The sequence below is a fragment of the Megalops cyprinoides genome, chromosome 14 (assembly GCF_013368585.1).
Source record: "Megalops cyprinoides isolate fMegCyp1 chromosome 14, fMegCyp1.pri, whole genome shotgun sequence".
NCBI lineage: Eukaryota > Metazoa > Chordata > Actinopteri > Elopiformes > Megalopidae > Megalops > Megalops cyprinoides.
In genome coordinates, this window is record NC_050596.1 from 7,878,845 (window position 1) to 7,898,676 (window position 19,832).

Below are 19,832 nucleotides of genomic sequence, written 5' to 3' on the forward strand. Positions count from 1 at the left end.
TGGGAGTCCCAGGTACCAGGTAGCAGAGACAGAAACACAGACAGATGAGCAGGGGGTGGGATTTCACAGAGTCACATAGCTGAGACTCAAATCAAAGTTGGGCATGAATTATGGAAATATAGTATCTTCACCAATAGTTTAATGTTTTCTAGACTATAATATATGGCAATATGATATAGAAATTACATGCATTTAAAATCATTTCAAAATCCTATGATTTGAAATATGCAATGGGTCAAAATTATTTAGTGCTGGCATAATTTTTTTCTACAAATCTTGTCTCAAAAATAGGTGTCATATCCATTCATAGTGTACTCATGGTTGAAAAATGTTGATGTTAAATATACTTAAAAAGATGCTGAGTAAATTTCAGAAAAATATGCTGTTGACGAATATGCAATTCAGTATGAAAAAGGTTATGAAATGAAATTATGGTTATGAAATAAGGCAATCAACTTTTCAGTCATCTTCTGAAAAGTACCATGAGGATAGATTTGGAATAATGGAATCTGCCAATTACACAGTTGGGTAGCTTGAAGCTTGCTTTCATCTCTTATCAACAAGGTTGTTATTCTTCAGATTCCATTCGCCAGCCACATCACTTTAATTCTATATATCTAAGTCTTGTGTGCTAAAGTCCACATATGTCATGACGTGGCTCAAAGTCACAACAAAAATGGACCACCACACCAAACAGTTAATGTCAATCCAAGTTTATTAAAGCACTAAATATTAAAACTACATGCACCAATGTGGATGCTCCATCAGTAAGTCAGTATGGCTGCAGAGTGTTGCATGGGTGATGGTGTAATGAATGTGGGATGCAAAGAGAAGCTAACAAAACAGACAGACAACACTGTCCATTGCCAGGAGACTAAAACAGGGATAGAACCTCCTCAGAGAGAAAGAGAGTAAGCAGAGGCTGTTGGAAGCCAGGGACCCAAATGAGCAGGCAGAGGCGACCACGTCCAGAGGCTTCATGGCTTAAAAGACCTGCTCCCAGGTGGTTCCAATAAGCAGTCAGCCAGTAGAGGTCTGCACATGAAGAGAGCACAGATTAACAAGCACTAGTAACATCAATGGAAGGCAGGGCCATGACAACATAAGCCATATCTAAAATGATGCCCCCAAAAAATCATTGGAGATTTCTTGCCATGTGATGCTGCACAACAGTAGGTTTACTGTTCAGTAAAGGAGCCTTTCTTTGACAATGTTCAACACTTGTAATGTGAGCTGTACATATATATTTCCATTGTGCATAAGTAATTTTGAGATGTTCAGTAATATTACAGCCAAAATATTATTCTAATCTTCCGTTAAATGCACCATTTGAAATTTGTAACAATATGTGACAAGATCAATTTGGTGATACTTCGATTTTTAAGCCAGGCTGATTGCATGTGCTGTCTCATATTTGTAGTAAATGTCTGTCAGAACAGGGTGAGTACTGTGTCAAGGTATTTTAGTTTTTTTATTTGCATATGATGGTGGCGGTTGGTGGGAGGCTTTCTTCTGAGTGAGACTGAAACACCTTACTCCCCTGAACAGACTAGTGGCTGACGGACGTGACAGACCTTGCTGCAAAGGTAAGAGAGCATGCTTTTGTGACTACTTCATTCAGTAGTAATTTCTGATCAGGTGCCTGTATTCTGTGAAGTGGTTGAAAAAATATGCAGCAGCTGTGCATCGTGACACAGATATATATGGATGTTTACATTGGTCAATTAGAATGTCTCTGCATGAATCACATTGCTCAGCTTAATGACTGTTGAATATCTTCTCTGATTGTGTAGAAATATTGTTATACTATTGTCAATGAGTTATTTGTGTTCAGTATGCTGTTGATGCTTTCTGTTCAGGGAAAACTGACAAAAGGTTTTTAATGGAAGTGCTCTGTGCATAAACAGTGATGAGTTACATGTAGCATTTATCCTTCACTTGGAGAACCAAGCAGTGCTGGAGACTGGAGCCAGTGGCTGTTTATTCACTATAGGTATGAACACCTTACAAGCTCCAGAAATGGAACAGAAAACTGGAAGCAATAGCACTTTTTCCTGTGGTCACTGGGAACATTTTAATGGTGCAGACTTTGTGAACAGACAAATATTTTTGAACAACTCTTTGCTCTGGTGAAGATACTGGTTAATTATATTTACGTGTTCATTAGATTTGTCATTGTGACGGAGTGCCGTCACTGTGGTTGAGTATGCGCTCTGACTGCCATACCAACGAGCCTGGCTCTTTGGAGTCGCGGTCAAAGTCGCATGGTTGGTACCCCGTAGACCCGGGTTTAAGGCCGGGTGGGGTGACTGCTCTCGCCCTTCGCTACAGTCATTAACCAGGAAGTATCAACCGCTTTGCGCGACCATGATGTAGAAAATCACAAATCCAAAAATGACAAGCATGTGTTACCCTGGGGCAGGCTTTTATCCAAACAAATGTGTTATAACTGTAATGTATGCACAGAATAAAGATTCTGTAGCAACTAGCGTAACAATAGTAACCAAAGTGTCAATGGAAGTACTTGTCCAAGTCCACAAAGGTAACAGAGAGCCACTACATGGTACAATGGTGCACGTGGTTGAAATAAGTTCCAAGTTTGTAACCATGAGAACATAGTAGCAGTGCTATGGACAAATCTCAATAGACTTCTATTGACTGCAGTACAGGAAAGATGCATTCCGCACAACCTTGTTCTGGTTGCTCTGCGTAAAGCCCAGGAGTAGTCCTGAATTGGGGCTCTTGCTCTCTGTTGTCTTTGCTCAAGAGGCACTGAATATAAAGGCCAAAGCATTGAACACCAATTCTAGCAAACCGCAGTACACTTCAGTACACAATAGAATGATTCATTCAGTTCTCCAGTATATTTAATTATTCTGGTGAGTTTCCTGGTAAGTAATCAGTGTGAGTTTCCTTCTCTAACCACAAAGTGACTTTGTAGCAATGCTATAACACAGAGGTGTGATACTGAGTTAGGGCCTTTTGGGTGTTTCCCCTATTCAGAGCACAGCGCACTATCAGAGAACACATTTACTACACCTTTCTATTTTTTCTCTGTATTTTGTATGATTTCGCAAGTTTCCTTTATTTTTTATTCGCAGAATTTACCAAAAAGGCCCAGAGACTGCATTGACTTCAGATTTGAGGGAATTGTGACTTGAGAGCAACTTCCTGTAACCACACAACAGCGACCACAACAATGATGCATCCAGAGCACCCAGGCTTCCCTTCCCAGCTGCTTCAGAGCACGGCAGGAGGAGCTGTAGCCATCGGCATCCTCTTCATTGCCTTCCAGTACATATTCAAACTGGACTTTGTGTGCCCCTGTCAGTATGAATATAACATCATATTTTGTGTATTATACTTGCTGTTGCCATTCTTCATATTAGCTTTGCTTGTCATTATAAATGACAGTCTGTGCATAAGAATCTTGCTTTCCCAAGGATGCAAATCTTTCTGCTCGTACATAATAGGCAGATGCTTTCTTATGAGTTCCCTGTGGATAATAATGGCACTAATTGATGGAGACATAGTAGTTTGTTTATTTGCCAAAAAGATCACAACTGGAGGGGAGCAACTTCTCTGTATGGAAAAAAGCAACTGGACCCCTAAACAACAAGCAGACATCAACTACCTCGTGAACATTTCTCGTGTGAGTAGCTATGCTGGTTTTGGGATGAATTAATAATGTGTCAAATGTGACATACATGCTATGAACATTAATCTGAATAAGGGGTGGGAGCAAATAATAAATAAATTGTATTATGTCTCTTCACAGGCTTGTGGCTTTGGTCTCATACTGGTAATTTCATTTGTATGGATTGTCATTCGTTGCTGCACTTTCAGAAATCAACCATATTATGAGTCCCTTTATGAAGAATACCTCAGGGACCTAACAGATTCCATTCTAAAAGGGAAGCTATATGAACTGGCAAAAAACCTGGCCGAAGAAAGCTATAAGCCACTGACAGAGATGATTGAAAATCTTGCAAAACCTCCTCCAGGGCGAGAGCATCAAGACAGTCATGAACAGTCCTTAAAGTCATTGTGGACAGAAATATCAAAAACAGATATCTACAAAAGACTTTTACCATCAAACACACAAGGTCAAGCTGATCTCTCTTCACATGATCAGTGGCTGTTACCACACAACAGAAGAGTGTGGGAGTGAGAGTTTTTTTTATTAGGAAGAAAGTGAAACCAGAGAATGCAATGTATGAATTTTTATTGACTGTTTTACATTTGAAATGATCGCTTAATATACACTATCCTACCAAAAGTCACACAACATAGGTATATATTCATGACTTTATTTATGTATGTATAATATATTTGAATATTATACATGCATTTATTCCAAGATATTAATAGCCTCTTGGACTGACTGAGATTTACTGAGTGCTTAAACACATTGTGGAAGACTGTCTACAAATTTCTGGCATAAAGCTGGTGGTATTCCATGACAGTTTTCGACAACACTTTGAAGCAGTCATCAAGGCCAAAGGCAGGCCAACACACAATGAATGTCTTTGAATAAGGGCATGTTTTGTTCATAATGATCCATCTTTTATGACTCTTGGTAGGATAGTTTATATGTGGTCACCTGGCGACCGGTGTGGAAACATCACAGACAGATGTTGATGGAAGGTTCTCTACTGTCGAGGCTCTCTGTTCTGTGCCAGCCTCTGAAAAAGGTAAACTGAAACTGAAGATTGACGATTCAGGAAACATTCATGCTGGCAAAGCATAAAGGTAATTGCACTTCCCAAAGGATACAGACATTTGGCCAGCTTGAAACACTCAAGGCATGTTGCCTTGTTGCTTGCATTCAGAACAACCAATAAAACTGCACCTACCAACCTGAATACTCTGCTACAAGCCTATGTTCCCTCCCAACCACTGTGCTGTGCTACTGAATGGCGTTTGGTGGTCCCGACACATTGCGGTGAAAGTCACTACCCAGAACCTCCTCGGCCATTGTCCCCTGACAGTGGAATGACACACTTCATCTGTTCTGTGGAGTGCATCACTATTTAAGAAACATCTGAACTGAACTCTTCCCAGGTCCATTCACACACAAAAAAATGGGACACAACTCGGACCACGCCTCTATGCCGGGCCTTACTTGCACCCCAAAATAAAACCAATCCCAACCCAAAACCCTGCTGCTGTTCTTGTTCCAGACGGCTGCCTCCAGACATTGCCGTTAGCTGCTCCTCCTTTTGCCTGCTCCGTGTGTCACTCCAGGAAGCGGTCAAGATCCGCAGCGCTCCACTGTTACTTGCACCGCACACGCACTACAGTTAAAATGAAATCCCCTCCCGGGATCTCCCCCAAATTAAATCAAAAGGAAACGAAAAAATGTAATGAAAACTTACTACAAAACCATTCGCAACGGAAAAAGAAACCCGGCCAAAAACGTCAAACAAACCGAAACCGAAAGTAGGCTAACCAAAAAGCAACGGAAAAATAAAACCAAAAAGAATTCCCCCAAATTCCAGAAGTCACTCTGGATAAGAGCATCTGCTAAATGAATAAAATGTAATGTAACATATTTGTCCACCTGGCTGATGTAGAGCTGACATATTTAGATAAGGATAAAATATTCATGAAATGAGTCTGGAGTTGGCTTCTTTCCCCCATCTTAGATTCCATCATTTCATTCCTTGTAGGAATCTGTAAATCCTTATCCATTATTGAATCTGTTCATCTTAATCTGCTACCTAATTTGTACAAGCTCCAAAGCATCCCATTTTCCTGTCTCTTTCTTGTGCCGCAGATTCCTTCCATTTAATATTTTAACCCACAGGGGTTCCTGACCCCAGCAACCAGCTAACTTCTCCCCACCTCAGATGCCTGGGGAATCAGCCTCCCTCCCCCCCCCAATCATAGATCTCGTTTACCTCGTCCTCCATTGTAGAGGTGAAGGCCATATGCAGTGAGTTTTTCCTTTCCATTGTGACTCCTGTCTTACTCTTACGAGGCCTTTGAGGTTTCTCTTAAAGGGAAATTTTAACCCTTGTCTTATTGTTTTATCTTGAATGTTATCTGTGTGTACCTGTAGGCATGCTTGTAACCAGCTATGAGGTCACCGAGGTCCGGATAAAAATAAAATTTGAGGCTAAATACAACTGGATTAAAAAAAAAAATTTAGTGGTTGAGAACAACTCCTCCGAGACGAGTGCATGCTTAATTCAGTCTAGAATTGTTATTTAGTGTCCGCTGCGTGTGAGAGATGTGAGAAAGGACCCTTGCATCATCAGCATTTCCACTGATGCAGCAGGTGGCTTGTGTGTGAACTGGCAGTATACCATTCGGTAAGACAATGCAATGATCGTTATGCCATTATCTGTAAGAAACGTTCAAAACAGTAACCTGGTACAGCGTCTGGAGTAAAGGCAATTGTATGAAACATGCTAAATATGGGTATTCTGGCCATGATTAAGGCTAGGCTATTTCTTTTATATTAGTAGGGTAGTCAACCTTTCACACAACGCCGTTGATTAAAAAACAACTTATGTAGGTGACGGTATCAGTAAGAATAGGCCTACGAAACATTTCAAAGCCAAATTTGGAAATGAATATAAGTGTGTAGATTAGCTTGTAATGGTGTTTCTCTCAAGCATTTTTCTTTTATTTTTATAACTAGCTAAGGTTACAAATAACCTGAGGTTAATTATCATGCTTCATACCGTAGACCTATGTATTTTGATGCTCTAGATAATGTTCTTATGATTCAATTCATTCAGCAATGCATAGTGCAGTACAATCCAGTTCAGATGGTGTACCTTACAATTAAAACACAAATAAAATGTGTTTCTTGTAAATAGCAACAGGTCTCTTTCTATGTATCTAATGTTTATATGTGTAATTTTGACAAAACTTAAACACCAACATTTCTCAGCGTCGTAGATTTTTAGGTGGGACAAAAAAAAAACTAACACAGCTGTAGAAGTGGTGCGGAAATAAAAATCGGAAGCGCTTGTGCCAGACAAATCTCAAAAGTACGCGCCCCATGAACGCGTCTCTGCTCTGCGCCTGTGCGCGTGTGGCTTTGGCGTGTTGTGCGTCTCTATGACAACAGCTGCAAGTGCTGAGGAGCGGACAGATATAGCTACAGACGACAGGACAGCAGGTAGGCCAAGCTTTAATTGGATCCAATGCAACCATAGGCTAGTTAATGTAACATACGAACATTGGACAACCTTCCTTCCAACCTTCTAAAATGTAACAAAAGATGAGACGAAATAAAGCCCTGAGCTGAGTTGATTATTTATAGGCGACTCTATGACATGTGTGGGATCCGTCGGCTTTGTGTCTTTACAGCTTGTTATTGACATTAAAAGAATTAGCTATGGTTTCAGAATGCGAAGAAATTTCCGAGCTTTAAAGAACTTACCGGTGCATTAACTATCTGTTTACATTCGTTCGCAGTTGTTATAACGGTGCACGCTGCTGTTGTAATGGTTAGTACAAGAACGGTATCCAGCCAACATAGAGGCTATTGAATTTAGCCATTTTGCTAACTCTGTCATCTAGGAAAAATATGAAACATTAATGACAACTTAATTGCTTGCGCAGAATAATACTCACTCTTTGTCACTTGGCGTGTATGGTCAGTATTTGTCTATAGTCTATATTGATTGCAGATTTAGGACAGGAAGCTATACAGATGTAGCCTAGAGATAAGTAAAGATAGTAACGTTACGCAGTGGAAGGTTTGCCAGAAAAGTCTACAGTCTGAGTGTCCTGCATGACGAATTTGTCAGTGTTTTTTGCTTTGGGGTTTTTCGTTTTTCAAGCTGTGCGACAGATATTCCAAGCAGGCTATTGACCCGTTACACAAGTCATTGAAACAGCTCCGGATCTAGCTATCTGTACGTAAACTGCCATATTTGTTGTTTCTCGTATGGTGGCTGTGAGAGGCTACTAGTTCTTTACTCCCTGTGTCAGCACCTAGCCATATTGCCTGTACCAGGGAGCCAGTTCTGCAATACCTGTTGGAATAAATTTTGCTATGTATCGTTTGGCCAGCAGGGAGTGTTGATCAGCACCAAATCAGCAATATTTGAGAATGTGAAATGTGCCATGTGAAAGACACACACGTGCAGTTCTGTTGGTGGTTGATTGACAGAGGGGCCATATGGTCAGAGAGATTAACCTAAAACCAAAGGGGGTTTAAACTATTAACAGTGTACTAGCCACAATTGCCTCATTTCAGTCCCAGCATATGCACTCTCATATGAGAGAGTGTCTAATTACTTTTACTAAATGCCAAAAGAAAAACAGGATGCCTATCTTGAATTAATCATTAAAATGATATTAAAATCGGCTTGTGGTATAATACTGTAAATTAAATGTTTTTTTTTTTTCTCAAAGGATTTGTGACTATCAGTCAGACAAACTTTTCAATGGATATAATTACTGGGTCAATTAAAAGTGACTTAGTTAATATGGAACATGTGACAGAAATATGTCAGAGACTCAGGCATGGAGAAGGGATGAAAGATGTCAGTTAAAGAAGGTAGGGTGACAGTCTCAGGTCCTTTTAGTGATAGCTTATATATTTATACAGAGCAAGCTAGCAAGCTTGCCACTGTAAGAACATATTACAAATTTATCAGTCGTGTTCAGAAAAAAAATACTGCTGACATCACTGGCATCAGTTCATAGTATATTCTGCACAGATCCGTTGATCTTTAATATCATGCGAATGAACAAATAGTGACATGGGTTATTAAATTAACACATTTGTATATATGAAGTGTAGTGGTCTGCACAGTACCTCCTCATAAATAAGCAATTAGCTTCCGTGTTGACACCCAGACACCTTCGGGCAGGCAACTGCAGTGAGTCGTTCCTAAGAGGGTCTACAGAGAGTCTTTACTCTCTGAGGCTATGCCATTAAGCTTTACACTCTGTAATGAGTCTCCTCTCTGAGACTATGCAGTGAGTGTTTACTCTCTGAGACTCTGCAGTGAGTCTTCACCTCCTCAGGCTCTGTAGTGAGTCTCCTCTCTGAGACTATGCAGTGAGTGTTTACTCTCTGCGACTTTGCAGTGAGTCTTTCCTCTCTGAGACTCTGCAGTGAGTCTTCACCTCCTCAGGCTCTGTAGTGACCCACCTCTCTGAGACTATGCAGTGAGTGTTTACTCTCTGAGACTCTGTAATGAGTCTTCACCTCCTCAGGCTCTGTAGTGAGTCACCTCTCTGAGGCTATACAGTGAGTGTTTACTCTCTGAGACTCTGCAGTGAGTCTTTCCTCTCTGAGACTCTGCAGTGAGTCTTCACCTCCTCAGGCTCTGTAGTGACCCACCTCTCTGAGACTATGCAGTGAGTGTTTACTCTCTGAGACTCTGTAATGAGTCTTCACCTCCTCAGGCTCTGTAGTGAGTCACCTCTCTGAGGCTATACAGTGAGTGTTTACTCTCTGAGACTCTGCAGTGAGTCTTTCCTCTCTGAGACTCTGCAGTGAGTCTTTACCTCCTCAGGCTCTGTAGTGAGTCACCATTCTGAGGCTATACAGTGAGTGTTTACTCTCTGAGACTCTGCAGTGAGTCGTTCCTCTCTGAGACTCTGCAGTGAGTCGTTCCTCTCTGAGACTCTGCAGTGAGTCTTTACCTCCTCAGGCTCTGTAGTGAGTCTCCTCTCTGAGGCTATACAGTGAGTATTTATTCTCTGAGACTCTGAGTGGAATGTGTTTCTCTGTAGGTCCTGGAGTAGGATGAGTGGGGCTTCAGGTCAGAACGGACTAGACAATCATGCTCAGGAAGAGTATGAAGACGACTTTGAGAAAGACCTGGACTGGCTTATCAGCGAGGAGGGGAGGAGTGAGGAACAGGTGAGTGGGGTTATAACGTGTGAACCAGGTAAGCAGGTCATTCAAGTGAGAACTAGGTGAGAAGATCATCAGTGTTTCAGTTTCAACTCCACTGTCCAACATATCTGCACTTTCACTGACACTGCAGTCTCCTGACTGTGGAAGAGAAACAGATACTGTACATACTTAACCAGACACTATCTCCTTCTCTTTCTCTCTCTCTCTCTCTCTCTCTCTCACACACACACACACACACCTCACACATACACGCCGACTCACACTTACACACAGACACACAAATAGCCTCTCATACTCTCACACACATACATAATTACACATCTCCTTCTTGTACACACATACTCACAACTCATATATATATACACATTGTGTCTTTCTGTGTCATATATGCATACACACTCACACAGACACACATGGTCATGCAGGAACTGCTAACTGAGGAATCAGCACTGCAATAAAAGATGAGCTGAAGGGAAGTAGCAAATATTGAGGAAAGTGCTGGATGTGATTCATTTGACATCAACTCCGATTTTTTAAAAATCCGATAAAAATCCTTATGATGTAAATTGTGCTACTGACACGATAAGTTGTCATACTGTAAAGTTGCATTTCTTTGGTCAGAAACAGCTACTGTTCATTCAAATGTGATGTGATCATGCACAAATTTGGAGAGAAGGTCAGGAGGCAACAAAATGCTGCACTGTATGTGCTGCAGAAAGCATCTCACCTTCTCTGCTTGAGGCTAATTTTCTACATCAGAGAACCAATAAAACAGCAGTAATAACAGCAACAATGAACAAATAAAAAGGTAATAACATTAGTAATAAGCTAATCAGAGAGGTTTAATGATACCAAATATACCAATAAAAATCCAAAGAGACAATTAATAATAACAATTAGCCATTTAGACAGCACTATAGACACCAATAATGACGCAGTATTGTTAATATCAGCAAAGATGCAGTAAGACTGTTTCTCCGCCAGCAGGACCCTGAGGATGAGGACATCGAAGCACAAATCGACAAAGAGCTGGAGGAGGAAGAGGAGCGAGCAAGAAGGAAGCAGGCACTAGAGAAGGAGGGGACAGACGACGAGAGGTGGCCCTCGCCCATGGAGCCCTACGAGAGCGTGTCGGAGTCGGACGGAGACAGCGCTTTCGAGTCCCTCCCCACGGCCCCTCCCCTATCACCAGCACCGCCCCTCTATGCTGCGTCTCCGCCTCCCCCCGAGGCGGAGTCCCTCCCCCCAGCCCCGGCCCTGACGGAGGATGAGGAACTGGAGGAGGAGAAGAGGCGCGTCCAGGAAAAGATCCAGCTGGCCAACCAGCAGCTGAAGGCCCAGGAGGCCCCAGACCACTCACGCCGCCGCAGGCTGCAGTTCAAGGACACGCTGGTGGACCTAGTGGTGCCGCCGCTGGAGTACGAGCACAAGGGCGCCCCGCAGAGGAGCGCCGAGGAGGAGCGCGAGGTTTCGGGGAGGATGTCGGAGCTGCAGATCTCCCTGCAGGAAGAGGACAGGGCGGGGGGCGCAGGTGGCAGGGAGGGCCGGGTTCTCATTGAGAAGGACGGGAAGTTTGACCTGGTGAGCCTGAGGGAGGTGGAGAGCCAGGGCCTGCTGCCCCCGCTGCCTTGTTCCAACGGCGATGGCCCACGTTCCCCCCGCAGCAGTGAACCCGGCACCGGCCACAGCCGAGGCTCCGCCTCCTCACCCAGACTGAGCACCGGTGCCTCCACTGTGACCGAGTTGCTCTACGCCCCCAAGCCCCCACCCCTCACCAGGAGCCGGCCCAACTCGGCAGGCCAAGCCCAACGCAGCGGGGGCAGGAGGGGCACCAAGCGCAGGGTGCAGTCGGCCAACAACACGCCCGCACACACCACATTCACCCTCACACCCGAGCAGAAGCAACTGCAGATAAAACTGCAGCAGAGGAGAGAGAGACTGCGCAGAGAGGTGGGCCCCACACCGTCACATATTCACTGGCGTTGCCCCTTTTAGTTTCCCCCCCGGCAGCATACACACAAAACTCAGAATGCTCTCTCACTGGCGTCGCCCTTTTAATAACCCTCCCCGTCCCCCTCTCAGGAGGAAGAGCGCAGGCGTGAGGAAGAGGAGCAGAAGCGGCAGGAGAATGAGCTGGCCTTCCAGGCGTGGCTGCTGAAGAAGAGGGAGCAGCTGCAGGAGGACCGGCGGATCCTCCGGGCTCAGGAGATGGAGAAGATGAGCAGCAAGGTACAACACCAGGGGGGTGCCACTGAGCCTAAACTGCGCTCACGATACATTCTACTGAAGCCGTAAACACTGAGTGACTGATTGGGCCTCTGGTGTTTCCCACCCGCAGAGGGAGCAGTGCGACCCCCAGGAGGCCTTTAAGCTGTGGCTGAGGCGCAAACAGGAGCAGCAGGTGAGGGAGCGGCAGCTGGAGGAGATGAGGAGACTGGAGGAGGAGAGCGTGTACTACCTGCGCAACCGAGAGGAGTCTGAGAGGGCCTTCAAACTGTGAGTAAAGGCTGATACTCCTACTGCAATCGTTCAGCTCCTGTGGTGCTCACCTTGATTCTGCTCCTCTAATTGCCCTTTACAGTTTACCAGAAGGTTATCATATGATGCGTGCATGCTGAAATTGCACCACATCATAAACTCATGTGTTGTATAAGGGCCTGTGAATAATAATAATTGCGCTTCAGAGAACCTTAAAGGTTGATAGAAACAGCCATTGACTTTGTGTGTTCTGGGCAGGGTAATTGCTTTATGGCCTCAAAGGGCAGCATCAGTGGCCTCCTGGCAGGACCATATGGCTCTGAAATTGTCCTGAAGTCCTGAAGCGGTGACACGTAGTCCCTAGTTTCAAAACTTGTGTGGAGTGTCAATTCCAGCTTCCCCAGTTTGGCAATAGTTTAGTCATAAAGTGTATTAACTTGACATTGACTTACCTGTGATTTTTAGGAAGCATAATACTTGTAGTACTTTGAAAGTTTGTATAAAAGGAGAAAGCAAGGAAGCCTTCAGCCTGTAGAGTCTGTGAGATAGATGGAGAGGGAGGAGAGAGGGAGAGGCCATCTCTGCATCACGCTGGGTTATCTGTGTCTCTCGTATGGCCTGGTGTTGAATTCCTAATGAATGATTTAATAGCAGGTCCCTGCACTCTGGCCTTTATGTGGATCCTGTTTCACACTGTCCTGAAATTAAAATCAGGTCCTCCACCCGCTGTGTTCATTCATTCAGACCCATCCACTGACTTACACTGCTGTTGTCATTAAGTGAGATGAAAAACTTACACGAGAAATTGAAATAATTTACTGGACGCGTGAATGTGATCTTCCGTCTGAACGCACGGCCGCGTGTCTGTGTGCCTGCCCGTGTTCAGGTGGCTGCGGAGGAAGCAGGCGGAGAAGAAGGCGGAGATGCGGCTGGCTCGAGAGCGCTCCCGCAGGATGATGCTGGAAGCGCGGCGGGCGCGGCGCATGCAGGACCTGCTCTGCACCGTCAACGAGGCCAAGTCTTTCCACTTCGCCGATCACTACGGTTACCGTTTCTGAGCCCCGAGCCATCCTCACCAACCAGAGTCCCCCTTCTGGAATGGCCCGTACCTCCTGAGGGAATCCCTTAGGTTCGGGACTCTGAAGGGGCAAACAGACAGATGGACACAGTCGTAACAGTTATACCTCTTGACATTAATCCTTGTCATTTTGTTTTGTTTTTAATTCTGAAAGCAAAAGCAGTGAAAGAAGTGACCCCAGCCTGTAGCGCTGATGGTGTAAGTGTCAGTGAGGTGCTGCTGCCCTCTGCTGGTGGTTTTGCAGAAATGAAAATGTTCAGAGGACAGGATTAGGAGTGTCAAAGAAGAGGCCCCATCCCCCAAACACGCTGACAGGTTCGTATAAAGTCCTGGGCCTTATTTATCAATAGTAAATGATAATATTTATGTGCCGGGAGCTTAATTGCTAGAGACGGTGGTCAAACCCTGGTCTCACACTTTACATGGCAGTAACACTAACACATCACTTAAAACTGCCTCTCTTACAGAGGTTGTTACAGAGGAAATGTCCTGCTGCAGATTTCTTACCAGCAGCATCAGCCTCCATGATCATAACAATAATAACCATCAGCCATCAGTTTTGCAATTTACTGTCACAGAAAAAAAGCACAGAAACATTTTTAAGTGAAAACTCTCCTGACCACGTGTTCAGCTGTTTGTGAGGATGAAACAGCAGATCACAGGAAACTTTCCAGCTGAAAGCCTGATATTATACATTTATTATTAACTCTAATGATTAATTGTTAAAAAAAATCATCCTGTGTGTTGTTTTCAGTAGTTCATAATGAAACACAGATCAAGCGATGAGTCCATATCATGTTTATCCAATATGAGATCGCCCTTTATAGCTATGAGTCTAATGTATGCAAGTAAATATGGAGCTTCTTCATTTGCAGTGTTTGACAAATTTGTGTTAGACATCCTTCTGAATATTATTTACAGACATATTTACCTGATTGTGGCAAACATAAATGACTGAAATATTTATCATGACAAATATTTAGCTTTTTGCAGTTTGCAAGGGTTGAAAATGAATCTGGCTGTTGCTCAGGGGGGCATGTCAGAAGGAAGCGTGTTGCTGTTGCTCTTCCTACAGGTGACCGACGGTACCGTTTCCGTAGCAATCCCTTGCACGAGTGACAATTGTCAGGAATGCATTTAACCTCCCATAGAAATCATACTTTTCCTGCGTGCACCTGTGGTTGAGCCAAGTCTTACAGGATCCATTAACAACTCACGCTGAGATGTGAACAGGCAAGATAAAATCGTGCTGTTGGCAGTGAGATTTTTACAATTTATGTGCAAAGTTCTACGTCCCATCAACCAAGAAGCACCCACAGTGTGCAGTCTTGCCCAATGCAAACAGGAGTTACTGCTCTGTGAGCGTTTGCTCCTGCCTGTAGCTGCTCCAGTCCTGTGTTCAGTACTTCAGTTTAGAATTCAGACATACATTCTCTATCATGTGCTCTTCCACAGGATTTTTCTCAATCGTGGCTTTTTGGTAAGTTTTCAGATCTGCTTAGTGTGTTTAAAGTATATTTTGATGTATTAGAAAAATCTATGTGACAATGTTCTATAAAATTATTTTTACATTAAGTGATCATTGTGTGTTACTCATTATCTACGTGCAGTTGCCATGGCTGTCTACAGTAGTACAAGTCCGCTTCTTATGCAGTCACGATTGCTGGCTTCTTCCCCAATGTCATGCTTGTCTTTGAAAATAAGTAGCCTTGACACATGACAGCATGATAGGCAGGCGGTCCCAGAGAAACGAGGCAGATGGGAAAACCTGCATAAGGTCACTGGAGGGTGGAGAATATCTAGTTAACCATCCAACAGTCATTACACTGCACGACACTGGTTTCTTTGTAATAATTTCTGGCCTGTAGCCTCCGAATCTTGGATGTTCTTTTTCCGTCCAAGCTTCCAAAAACCAGTTAATGATGGTTAAAGGAAACCCATAGACAGTCTATTACTCATGCAGAAAAAAGCACAAAGAACACACTACTATGAAAAAGATGTCAGAGAAAGCTGGAAAATGTTTAATGGTTTTTATTAATAACTGGTAACCAAATCATAAGTTTGCCGCTTAGCGTTTTCCACCGACGCGAGGTGCGCTGACTTTCATGGGCTTTGCGATCTTCTGCTTGGGTGCAGCTTTAGCAGGGGCCTGCAGGGGGAGACACAAGGTTACAGGAAGAACATCGCAGAAGAGCACTTCCACAGCATCAAACCGTAAATGAACAACGCTTCAATGTTTTGTTTCGAAGCAATATCTGCACCTCAAACACACATTAGTAAGGTAGATATTAAAGGGGTTTTGTGAAACTGATTTTTTAATGCACACAGATGAACACTGGCAACTAGATATGCATAATCAAGTAAACTGAATTGACACCCATCTTGGCAGTTTCATTACGCTACCATGAAACTGTTGCAGCAGGAAAGCACTGTTTAAGAACAGAAAATTATTCATTTTAATTTAGCAACTTTCTCTCTGCTTAGTGATAAATATATTACCCTCTATGTAAAATAAAGTAAAAAATGACAGCGATAACCAGAAATGTTGTCAATTAAACCAATGATATTCCAGTATGTGGTACTACTCTGCCAGTGGCACTGCAATAGTGAAACATTTCTTACAGTTAGTATGAATATTTGTATTCATGTAGATATGTACATGTCACAGAAGGCCATGTTTCAAGTTAGATGAATAATACAAATGCCACCACAAATGAGGTTTATTATAGAAAAACAATCTATACAGGTTTGGTAAAGAGTCAAATCAAGATTTCAACTGGGTTCACCCATATTAGCAAACTACATGGTCAACAACTGCCCATGAAAACAGAACTCCCTGGATTTCACAAATTGCTTTTCTGTTTGTTCGCATGTTCTACTTTTTAGTTTCTTAGAATGAAGTAACATTCAGCAATGTGGAACAGCCACTTTTGATAAGTGTTCTGTAGAGAACAGCTAATACACTAGCCCTGTCTTCTATTCCTGGGCACAGTCATGTCCTCACTGCAAGACACACACACTATTACAGTCAAGAGACGGGACGTGTCTGATGGACAGAGGGTGTGCCTCTGGCTAGGCAGAGCCTCAGTTCTTACCTTGGTGCTTGGAGCTGACTGCTTCTTGGTTGCCTGTTTGGCCTTCTTGGCCTCCTTGGCAGCCCTAATCAGAGAGAGAGGGAGAGAGGATCAGACAGGACCATTTACTACCAAACACACAACTAAAAGGGGTCTATCTGCCACCAAACACGATTCAACCAGGACTGTCAACACCACAAACAACTGTCTCGCGCTGCACTGCACATTCAAGCCACGTTTCTCTCACCAGTACTGTATATTCTCTATAAGGTCTGGAACTTCAAGCTATCAATTCTTGATAAGATAAATTTACCACTAGTTCCAAACCTCTGAACTAGTTTTAACAGCCAGCCACATCGTTTTACTTGTCACAATGCATCCAACAGAGCCACAACCTCTTCAGCACTAACTTGCTCAGGATGCCAGAGAGAGTGCAAATTTAGCAGCATTCAGGAGAGCATGTGAACTTCCTGCAAATGCAAGAGCAACTGGGGCAGGAGGAAAAGTCAAAAACGGAGGAGGCTTCTGAATTAACTGTCATCTATGAACCACTGCGCTGCTGTGTATTCAGCAGAGCTGCATCTCAGCGTGCGAGAGGATCTGTTCACGCGTGAGAAGGAAACATAGAACACTTTCTTCTGCTCACCTGCCATGAATGAATTTAAGCACTCCAATGAAATCAGACCCAGCCAAAAGGGTGTTTGGTTGGACAGGTCAAACGTCAGTCTCATCTACAACAAGGAATGTGGATGCGCTTCTGTCCCTGACAAAATCGGTTGTGCGCAGGCTTGGGCGTTCAGAACTAGAACCTTGTCTCATTTTCACCATCTGATTTTTTCCCCCCCCACATGAAAACAGAAGACGGCTGCGATTGATTCATGCTCATACTTTATCTTGAGACTGTCTATCATGAACTTCATTTGATTGTTACTGAAACATGTAATAGGTTGCCACCGGGAATTAATCAGGTTCTTTTTATACATGCTTTTACTACAAATGCAAATCTGTTACTGGCACACAATTTGATGATTAATCAAGAGCACAAAAGGCTTCTCCTCTGACCCTTACTCTCCAACCACAGCAGTAAAAACAGTGATTTGGGCTCAGCTCCCTCTCGACTCCTACATCTTAGTGTGGATTAGAACAGCTCTTTCTCCCCGCTCCAGCCTTGACACAAAGGAATTCTCTGTGCAACGGAACGCACAATCGGCATGTTCTATCTGTGTGCCAGGTCATGGCAGCTTAGCGTGCTGAGGCTCGTCTGATTGGCCGGAGGCTTACCTGATGGCCTGCTCCCGCTGGGCCTTGCGCACCTCGGGCTTCTGGTTCCTCTTGGCCAGGATCTCGGCCAGGGAGGCTCCGGTGATGGCCCTCTGGAACTTCACCGCGCGGCGTGTGCGCTTCTTCGTCACCTCTTCCTGTCCAGGCAGGAAGTCAGAGGGGAGTCAGGGACGCTCGCGCCAACACACACAGAGGGCAACACTTTTACCTTCGAAACATGACCGTACATATCTGTGGTTGAACTGATTCCTCTACTTCACTGCAATACAGACAGATCTACGGAGGACGGGGTTCTCCTGGCACCACTACAGAGCAGCTGGGGGAACAGCCCTGAAACAGGGGCGCTGGACTTACAGACTGGCCCTTCTTGTGCTTGCGTCTGTACAGCACGGTCCAGTTGATCTGTCTGGGGTTCCTCTTGGACAGGAAGGCCGACTCGCACTTTGCATTCAGGAACTGGAAGACCTGGGAGAAGGGGAAGATTCTAAGACTTCTACTCTAGAGCTCTCTACATCTCAAACTTTATCACAATATCCAAGACAGCTTAGTATTATAAATGACACTTATACAAAGTGAAGGACGTTTACATGTCCTTCAGTTTATACAAAGCAACTTACAAGAGAAGCAGAATACAACACAAACGAAAGCCATACTCAGAGTCACAACAATAGAAGTGCTGCATGACCAGGTTTGTACAGTTAGCCAGACAGAAGCTAGCTGACAGAGACGTTAGAACCAAAGAAAAAACAAATGACCTAAAGCCCCGCAGCAGCTGTTTTTGACCGGCACAAGCCTTGAACAACAACAAACCGTTACATAAAAACATCTAGTCTACGTAAATGACAATCTTAGCGACGCTTCTCAAGATACGATAGTGATTCTGACATGGTTTACGTATCTTCAAAGCAGACAGCAAAGGAGCATTCCATGGTGTCAAAGTACCAACACTATTCACACATTTACTGAGAAACGGTACAACCTGTTGACATTAAAGTTCTTGCGAAGTTTAAACCGCTGCTCAAATTGCCATATATGAACAACGTGTACATTCAGCAGCAGAGCAGAACGTGGAATTGTTCCATTTATTGCCTGTCCGGCTATAGAGCGGTGCATCGGTTTTTAGCAACGGTAGCTATCTGCAAACTACCTTTCAAATTTACTGGAAAATAACAGTACAAGCACCTCTTCTGCCATCACATTTCAAGGGAACGACATCACAGGAAAGAAAAGACTGTCAAAATTAACAGCCATTTTTACCTTCCCGTCTATCCTGGCGTATCGCCGGCCGTGGCCGGGATAGATTTTATATCCGCTAAAACTGCACAGCTCGACCCTGCATCAAAAAGATAAAACATGATTACTGATTCAACAATTGATTTAAGTGTTGTGGATTTAAGATATATGTTTGTTTCATTGATAAATGCTTGGATGGGCACGGATCTTTACAAGAAACACTCACTTCATGGCGACGGCTTAGATAGGGAAAAGGAAGAGGGAATTATGGGTAGTCAATATGTACGTCTTCATAATTACAAATATTTCAACAGAGCTCAAAATATTTAAACAGAATGACCCAAAATATATTATTTTCCATGTTTAGACATATTTTTAAAACAATAGTAAAATAATTCGATTTTTAAAGTTTTATATTTATACAGCCAATCAGTGGGACTACCGGTTGTCTGACGTTTCACAACTCGGAAGTATGGCGGCAGTAAAGTGAGGGATTGAGAGAAAAGATGGTTAAATGGTGCAATTCGAAGGTGCTGTCCTGGATAACAAGATTTGTCTTGACGTTGAAGTATAGTGTACTGTATTGCTGGACTTAATAAATGTGACACTCCCTGCTGTCATGTGGGACAAACTGTGCCTGCTAATTTTGATCTTGTTTGTTATGATATCATGCAAAATAAACCTGTGCGCTTGGCAGTGTGGGTTCTGTAGTTCTTTTGTACCCTGTGGGAAACGAGAATGAATGTGAATTGACTAAGTGTATGTACTTTCCTCCAATTTATTTTTCCTTTTTGAACCGTATATAGAGAAACGAGATTTTTTTTTTTTCTCACTGGCAGTAAATCACAGA

The 19,832-nt window shown here is 43.5% G+C and overlaps 2 protein-coding genes across 2 annotated transcripts; one reads left to right on the top strand and one right to left on the bottom strand.

Annotated features, from left to right (window-relative positions):
* The first annotated feature begins 7,065 nt into the window (after window positions 1-7,065).
* On the top strand, window positions 7,066-13,416 carry ccdc181 (coiled-coil domain containing 181). The gene is made up of 6 exons (XM_036545983.1): window positions 7,066-7,135; window positions 9,712-9,841; window positions 10,826-11,788; window positions 11,921-12,067; window positions 12,177-12,334; window positions 13,203-13,416. Exons 2-6 carry the CDS (start codon window positions 9,725-9,727, stop codon window positions 13,372-13,374), a joined length of 1,557 nt encoding a protein of 518 aa, XP_036401876.1. The 5' UTR covers window positions 7,066-7,135; window positions 9,712-9,724; the 3' UTR covers window positions 13,375-13,416.
* A 1,978-nt stretch (window positions 13,417-15,394) lies between these two features.
* On the bottom strand, window positions 15,395-19,242 carry LOC118789327 (60S ribosomal protein L24). The gene is made up of 6 exons (XM_036545695.1): window positions 19,209-19,242; window positions 19,007-19,082; window positions 18,104-18,214; window positions 17,750-17,886; window positions 16,490-16,553; window positions 15,395-15,543 (listed from the first exon to the last, which is right to left on the bottom strand). Exons 1-6 carry the CDS (start codon window positions 19,211-19,213, stop codon window positions 15,463-15,465), a joined length of 474 nt encoding a protein of 157 aa, XP_036401588.1. The 5' UTR covers window positions 19,214-19,242; the 3' UTR covers window positions 15,395-15,462.
* Window positions 19,243-19,832: the final 590 nt, after the last annotated feature.

What these genes read in the sequence shown, in the direction of transcription:
- ccdc181 (XM_036545983.1), top strand. Translation starts at nt 9,725, where the DNA reads ATGAGTGGGGCTTCAGGTCAGAACGGACTAGACAATCATGCTCAGGAA. An exon ending in GAGAGAGACTGCGCAGAGAG is followed by an intron (nt 11,789 to 11,920) that starts GTGGGCCCCACA and finishes TCCCCCTCTCAG; the next exon opens with GAGGAAGAGCGCAGGCGTGA. An exon ending in TGGAGAAGATGAGCAGCAAG is followed by an intron (nt 12,068 to 12,176) that starts GTACAACACCAG and finishes TCCCACCCGCAG; the next exon opens with AGGGAGCAGTGCGACCCCCA.
- LOC118789327 (XM_036545695.1), bottom strand. An exon ending in ACGCCAGGATAGACGGGAAG is followed by an intron (nt 18,215 to 19,006) that starts GTAAAAATGGCT and finishes CCCTTCTCCCAG; the next exon opens with GTCTTCCAGTTCCTGAATGC. An exon ending in CAGCGGGAGCAGGCCATCAG is followed by an intron (nt 16,554 to 17,749) that starts GTAAGCCTCCGG and finishes CTCTCTGATTAG; the next exon opens with GGCTGCCAAGGAGGCCAAGA.